At 36.2% G+C, this 8,224-nt stretch overlaps 1 protein-coding gene across 1 annotated transcript in view; it reads right to left on the bottom strand.

Moving 5' to 3' along the window:
* Window positions 1-8,224, bottom strand: part of LOC100181061 (CUB and sushi domain-containing protein 1-like) — a 16,260-nt gene that overhangs the window by 5,351 nt on the left and 2,685 nt on the right. The window contains exons 5-13 of the mRNA XM_002119794.4: window positions 7,155-7,235; window positions 6,306-6,482; window positions 5,425-5,517; window positions 4,292-4,469; window positions 3,650-3,822; window positions 2,975-3,088; window positions 2,272-2,448; window positions 1,602-1,784; window positions 561-834 (exon numbers count right to left, since the gene is read on the bottom strand). Coding sequence (XP_002119830.4) covers window positions 561-834; window positions 1,602-1,784; window positions 2,272-2,448; window positions 2,975-3,088; window positions 3,650-3,822; window positions 4,292-4,469; window positions 5,425-5,517; window positions 6,306-6,482; window positions 7,155-7,235 — 1,450 coding nt within the window. The remainder of the gene's footprint in view (window positions 1-560; window positions 835-1,601; window positions 1,785-2,271; window positions 2,449-2,974; window positions 3,089-3,649; window positions 3,823-4,291; window positions 4,470-5,424; window positions 5,518-6,305; window positions 6,483-7,154; window positions 7,236-8,224) is intronic.

The following is an 8,224-nucleotide window of genomic DNA, read 5'->3' as shown; positions in this document are numbered from 1 at the left end:
GACAACCTATTAGTGACCACTGGGTTGGAGAAATTCCCGTTAAATGTATTGCCCAAGGACACATACGCCCACAATGGTAGCAGCGTCGAGCCTTGAACCCATTACCTATTGGTTACAGGCAGGCGCGCTAACCACTATGCCACAGAGCCGGATGTAACTTGCTTTATCCTTGCAAAATGACAGTCGTTATAACACAGATGTTCTATTTCATACACCTCGAGCGAGCTTATAAGCTAGCAAGTATGTAACTGTGTATGTCATTTTTTTTGGCCATTTTATTTTTTTATTGTATGGCGTATAATGAAACAACCCGTAAGGAACTATTCGTAGGATTGACAATTACTGTTAACTGTTAAGTTAACGACAATTGGATTTTTTTTCTGTATGGCTGACAATTTAAACAACCCATTAGTGACGAACTGGGTTTAAGTAATTGCATTTGTACACAAACGCACACAATGGTAGAAGCGGCGCGTCTTGAACCCAAGACCTCTAGATTTATCAAGTTGCGCGCTAACCACTGCCAAATAATACAGCCGTTGCACTAAAAAAAAAATTACCTTACATTTCCAAATTGTTGTACCATGAGGACACCATTACTCCATTTAATAATTCCCTCTTCATTTATATCATCCAAACCAAGCCATGTATTGCTATGTATAGCCTTCACCATTATTAACATCTCATCAGTGATAATTATAGGCAGATGGGCACCATCCCTTTGGCAAATAGTAGTAGCATCTGCGTATGTACGACCCTCTGTGTATACCTTGTAACAGTATGGAGATCTATATAGGTAACCTGGTGGACACCGGGTGTAGCCAGGGACAATTCCTGCACAAAAAATAAGCTTAAAATTAATATTCATATTTAACTAAAGTCAGAAACTGCTGGGGCAAAGACAGTTGTTATAACACGGGTGTTATGTTTCATACACTTCGTGCCCGCTTACAAGTAACCACAGATGTAAGTTATTTATCCTCGCACGGCGGGGTAACGACAGTCGTTATAAAACGGTTGTTCTGTTTCATACACCTCAATATCGTTTCATTTGTATATGTAATTTTGTGGGTGTATAAAACAGAACACCTGTGTGATAATTACTGTCGTTTTCCTGCCACGCGAGGATAAAGTAAGTTACATTCATTCATTCATTCATATTTTTGTTTGATTTAATGTATGACTGAGAATTTAGACACCTCATAAGTGACCACAGGATTAGAAAAATTGCCTTTAAGTGTCTTGCAGAAGAACGTGGACCTTAAATGGTAGCAGGGACAAGCCTTGAACCCATACTCTCAGACCAAGAGGCAAGCGCACTTTAAGCCACAGGCCACAGCGCAGTTAAAACTAGACATATAGTAGGGTGGGGTATGATGGGACACCTGTTCATTCTATTTTCTCGTCCAATTTGGTAGTAAACAAAGAACATTCAAAAAAATATAAAACCGTATCCTTACAACTCCCAAAGGCCGTTGTTAATTGTTTAAAACGCGATCAGGATATTTAGATATTATGCGCTAAATGTGTCCCATCTTCCTTCACTCTGCTATATATTTTCTTAATGACTAACATAATCAGTCTGTTGTTAAAATACTTACGTATACATGTTGGCGCAGGGTTGTTCCAATCACCAGTTGTATGACTACAAGTATCATGACTTGCACCAGACAAACTGTAGCCGGAGTTACAGGAAAACTGAACCGTTTCACCAGGTTGAAATGTAGGTCTATTGCTTGGTACTGTAAAACCAAACTCAATAACCCGTTCATTGCATTCCTGACCTAAAGACAGAAGTTGTAATTGAGAATGTAACTTGTTTATCTTCGCAGGCGGGCAATGGCAGTAGTTATGACACAGGTGTTGTGTTTTATGATGATCAAAAATGGGGTGTCTTATACACCAGACACACATGGTGTATTGATACACCTCATGCCCACTGTTGAGTTATAACATGAGTGTCTTTTTATACACCAAACACACATGGTGTATTCATACACCTCATGCCCACTGTTGAGTTATAACATGATGTCTTCTTATACACCAAACACACATGGTGTATTCATACACCTCATGCCCACTGTTGAGTTATAACATGCATGTCTTTTTATACACCAAACACACATGGTGTATTCATACACCTCATGCTCACTGTTGAGTTAAAACATGGGTGTCTTCTTATACACCAAACACACATTGTGTACTCATACACCTCATGCTCACTGTCAAGTTATAACATGGGTTTTCTTCTTATACATAAAATCTACTTACGTAAGCACAAAGGTGCAATGTGTGACCAGTTGTTTTCACTCGTACATGTTCTCCTGCTTTCCCCTTGTAATATATACCCAGCAGAGCAAGAATATGTTACACTGTTCCCAATTCGAATTCGACCTCCAGGTGAAACCGACCCCCCTACAGGTGCCGCTGGTGGTAGACATGTGATTTCTGTAGAAAATAATTACAGCTCTTTAAGTCCTCATGCACACTGTCGAGTATTGGTATCACTTTAAGAGCGTTTTTAATTGTTTAAAACATATATAGTAGGGTGGGGGAAGATGTGACACCTTTAGCACATAATATCTAAATATCCTGATCAGGTTTTAAACAATTAACAACAGTCTATAGGGTTTGCAAGGAAACGGATTTATAATTTTTTGAATGATCTTTGTGTACTACTAAATGGGACGAGAAAAGTAATAGTAAGTGTCCCCACTCTACTATACCTTATGCTCACTGTCAAGTTGTGATATTTTTTGAAGACCGTTGTTAATTGTTTAAAACATAATAAAAATTTAGGTGTTAGCGCTATCTATCTTACCCCACAGAGCTAAGTTATGTGCACAAAGTTACAAATTTTTGGATGAAATTCTTAACAGGCCCATCTTACCCCACAGTACTATAAGTTACATTCATTACGTTTCGTACACAAAGTTAAAATTTAAAATATTGTTCTAGTATTACACATACATACCTTGTGAGCAGGTAAGGCCTCTATATCCAGCTGGGCAAATACATTTAAAAGAACCGATACGATTTAAGCATTGTCCACCATTTAAACAGGGTGAAACTGGTTCACATTCGTTTTCTGCAGAAAAAAATGAAATATTTTTTAAACTTTTTCAAATCAGCGCCGTGGCACATTGATTTGCGCACTTGACTTTAACCCAGAGGTTATGGGTTCAAGGTTTAACGCTGCTACCATTGTGGGCATATGTGTACTAAGGCAAGACACTTAACAGGAATTGCTCCAACCCAGTGGTCACTAATGGGTTGTCCAAATTATCAGCCATACAGAAAAATACAGTCTCCAACAAAGTTACATACAAGGTAATTCGAAAGTGGACACGAGGTGTGTGAACAGAACACCCGTGTTATAACGACTATCATGACCCATACAAGAACATATAATGTACATTTATTCATTTATAAAAAAAGCAAACATATAGTAGAGTGGAGGAAGATGGGACACCTTAAGCACATAATACCCAGATATCTTGATCATGTTTTAAACAATTAACAATGGTCTATGGGAGTCGTAGGGATACGGTTTCATAATTCTTTTAATGTTCTTTGTTTACTACCAAATGGGACAGAAAATAAATGAAAAGGTGTCCCATCTTTTCGATATTACTATACAAGTACTTACGACAATTCCCGTTTTCTGTAACTTTTAAATTGTCGATATCAATTCGAATGGAAGAGACTGTACTTTTAGCGACCACTATTTCAATTTGATAGTTTGTCTGTCTTGGCAGAATAGCAATGTCTGTATTCAGCCATGCATTAAGTTCATCTGATTCATTGCATGACCAAATTTGACTAAAATCACAAAAAAATAAATATGAAATTGAATGAATAAATGTAACTTGCTTTATCCTCGCATGGTGGGAAACGACAGTCGTTATAACACAGGTGTTCTGTTTCATACACCTCATGCCAGCTTACGAGTTACCACAGATGTAACTTTGTGGGTGATTGTTTTTTGGAGAGTATTTTTTTATTTATGTATGGCTGATAGTGATAATTTAGACAACCCATTTGTGACCACTGGGTTTAAGCAATTGCCGTTATGTGCCTTGCCCAATAAATGTAGGTACTTAACCATGCATTTAAACAAAAACATGCTCAAAAAATATCCTCCTAAAAAGTTACATACTTAACTCGTAAGCTGGCATAGGTGTATAAAACAGAACACCTGTGTTATAATGACTGTTGTTGCTCCTCCATGCAAGGGAAATAAGCTAAATAAATATTTTTATTCAAGACATAACATTCTAATTTAAAATACCTTCTCGAATTGCCATCAATAATATTTACAACAAAATCAGAAGACGAAGAAATTTGAACTAGTCTGTAATGGAACTTGAAGCACTGATTTGAGCTAGCGGACACAAATGGTGATATCAAAATACTTTTTGAAGTTGTTCCAACATTACCACGAGAAAAACGAGCATGGTAGTAAACATCTGAAATAAGTGACTTGTTTCAGCATTACATAAAATAACTAACTTGTTTAGGCATTACATGAAATAACTGATTTGTTTAGGCATTACATGAAATAACTGATTTGTTTAGGCATTACATGAAATAACTGACTTGTTTAGGCATTACATGAAATAACTGACTTGTTTAGGCATTACATAAAATAACCAACTTGTTTAGGCATTACATGAAATAACTGACTTGTTTAGGCATTACATGAAATAACTGACTTGTTTAGGCATTACATGAAATAACTGACTTGTTTAAGCATTACATGAAATAACTGACTTGTTTAGGCATTACATGAAATAACTGACTTGTTTAGGCATTACATGAAATAACTGACTTGTTTAGACATTACATGAAATAACTGACTTGTTTAGGCATTACATGAAATAACTGACTTGTTTAGGCATTACATGAAATAACTGATTTGTTTAGGCATTACATGAAATAACTGACTTGTTTAGGCATTACATGAAATAACTGACTTGTTTAGGCATTACATGAAATAACTGATTTGTTTAGGCATTACATGAAATAACCAACTTGTTTAGGCATTACATGAAATAACTGACTTGTTTAGGCATTACATGAAATAACTGACTTGTTCAGGCATTACATGAAATAACTGACTTGTTTAAGCATTACATGAAATAACTGACTTGTTTAGGCATTACATGAAATAACTGATTTGTTTAGGCATTACATGAAATAACTAACTTGTTTAGACATTACATGAAATAACTGACTTGTTTAGGCATTACATGAAATAACTAACTTGTTTAGGCATTACATGAAATAACTGACTTGTTTAGGCATTACATTAAATTACTTCTTAATTAAAACAAAACTTTTTTTGGTAAAAGGAGTAGCAGTACCACCTTATAACAAAATAATGTAACACACCATTAACAGTAGGCCCTTGTAAACACGTACCTGCACCATGTATTACTTGGTCCCATGCAACACCATTGTTGAGCCAGCCGCACGTAGCCCTGCTTGTGTCTTGAAAATTGCAATCAATGTCCACTGAAAAAAATATAGGTTTATTTAAATGAATGTAACTTACTTTATCCTCCTGTGACCGGAAAACGAAAGTTGTATAACACGGGTGTTCTGTTTCATACACCTCGTGCCAGCTAACGAGTTACCATGCATGTTACTTTGTGGGCAATTATTATTTTTTTATGTTTGGAATAAATTATTGGTAGCAGCAGTGAGCCTTGAACGCCGTATCTTTTGTTCGATTTGATTTGAGCGCTTTATACCCACTCTACTATAATCTGAAAAGTTATATACACGGTAATTCGTAAGCGGGCATGTGGAGACGAGGTGTATGAAACAGAACACTCGTGTTATAACAATTGCCATTTTTTCACGAGTTATGTAACTTTGTAGATGGTAGTTTTCACTGCATGGCTGAAAAATTATTTTAGACAACCAATTATAGTGACCACTGGGTTAAAGCAATTAAAAAAATGTGCAAAGACACATACACCCTAAACCCGTTACATAATTCAAGTCATTTGTCTATTCGATTCTGGTAGTGAAGATTTAGAAATATTTTAAACAAAAGAACAGAGTATAGCAACAAAACAACAGTTTTTAAAACACGCTCACAGTTAAATCAAAGAGATTAAAACCATGTGTGTTGCATGTTTGGTTTTAATCTCTTTGGTTAAATCATATTTACATTTAATTGGAAGAAAATAAGCGTGGTCGCTACACCTAGCAGACAAACCAGCCATTTATGTTTAATTATTATTATCAAGTTAAACTTCTAACAGAAATAAAGGGTGCGTTTTCCTTTGACTTACCTTCGCATGTGGGGGCCGGACTCCAATTCCTATCTGCATTACAAGTACTTTCTGATGGGCCAACCAGTTTAAACTGGCGGGAACAGGAGTAACGAACACGGTTGCCGTATGTGAACTGTACACCATTTGTAATTACACGGCCGTTTACTGGATTTTGTGGTGCCAGGCAACTGACAGCTGTTAAATGCATTTATAAGGTGAATGAATGGAACTTACCTTATCCTCGCGTGGCTGGAAAACGACAGTCGTTATAACACGGGTGTGCTATTTCATACATCTCGTGTCAGCTTATGAGTTACTTTGTATAGGTGATTATTTTTTTGAATTTCTTTATTTTTTACAATGTATAGCTGATAATTTGGACAACCTATTAGTGACCACTGGGGACACATACGCCCACAATGGTAGCAGCGACAAGCCTTGAATTCATTATCTCTGGATTAGAATCATGTTCGCTAACCACTTTTCCACGTCGCCGTTGCAATGTTTTCAATCATTTTTAAAGCCGCCAATTTAAAGCTTTTGTTTAAGTATAAAAATATAGGCTACCCATTTAAAGGTGAAATTGTAGATTTAAAATTGGGGATATAAAATGATTTTTGAAATGTGGCTTTGATATAGCCGCTTTTAATTAACAACATTCAAATTGTGGCTTTAGAATCACGAGCCCTAAAACTGCGGCTTTAAATAAGCAGCTTTTAAATTGGAAATTTAAATTTGTGGCTTATAAATTGGAAATTTAAATTTGTGGCTTATAAATTGGAAATTTAAATTTGTGGCTTAATTTTAAAATTTTGGCTTTGAAATAGTGGCTTTAAAGTTGCAGCTTTTAACAGCCGCATTACTTACGATCACATCTTGGTACAGTTCCAAACCATTCCCCAGTTGTATCACATAACAACCAGCCAGATTCTGATGCTAACTCGTAACCTGTAAATTAAAACTGTCGTGAATAATAAATTCAATACTTTTTCCAAAAAAATATCTAAAAATATAATTAAGTCACTTAATCATCGCGTGGTGGGGCAACGGCAGTTTTTATAACACGGGTGTTCTGTTTCATACCTCGTGTCTGTTATGTTCCACGTATTTTTTGTATAACAGACAATTGGGACAGCCCAATATAGAGCATATAGGGTTTCAGCAAGGACCGTTAAGTGTATTGCCCAGAGACAGACAAATTTTAAACCATTATTATAAAATATAAAATGAATGTAACTTGTTTATCCTCGCGTGACAGAGCGCCAGTAGTAGCTATAACACGGGTGTCTGTTTCATACACTTCGTGCCCGCTTACAAAATACCACGTATGTAACTTATTTATCCTCACGTGGCAGGGCGAAGGCAATAGTTATAACATAGGTGTTCTGTTTCATACACCTTATGCCTGCTTAAGAGTTACCACATATGTAACTTTTTATCCTCGCATGGCCAGAAAACAACAGTAGTTATAACACGTGTGTTCTGTTTCATACACATTATGCTTGCTTGCGAGTTACCACGTATGTGATTTTGTGATTATATTTTATCAACTTTTTAATTTTAGATAAAAAAAATAATAGCCAACCTTGGTTACATATATAGCGGACTCGTCGACCGAATTCAAATGATGTCCCATTCCGTCTAGAATTGGCTACAAGCGGAGGTTCATCACATACAATAATACGACAACGAAACTGTAGCTCAGACCACCAGCCATTTTCTTGGCATCGACTCTGAGCGTCTCCACTTATAATATAACCTTTAAAAAAGTAAACACTTTTTGTAAAAAATGACTAATTTTTTGGGGGTGTATGAATGCAATTTTTATCGCGTGGCGGGGCAGTCGTTTTAACATGGGTGTTCTGTTTAATAATACACCTCGTGCTTGCTTTATACGAGCTACCACGTGTGTAATTTTGTGAGGAATTATATACTTT

The sequence above is a fragment of the Ciona intestinalis genome, unplaced genomic scaffold (assembly GCF_000224145.3).
Source record: "Ciona intestinalis unplaced genomic scaffold, KH HT000186.2, whole genome shotgun sequence".
NCBI classification, from domain to species: Eukaryota; Metazoa; Chordata; class Ascidiacea; order Phlebobranchia; family Cionidae; genus Ciona; species Ciona intestinalis.
Note: the sequence above shows the minus strand (reverse complement) of the source record. Positions and strands in the feature narration are given on the sequence as shown.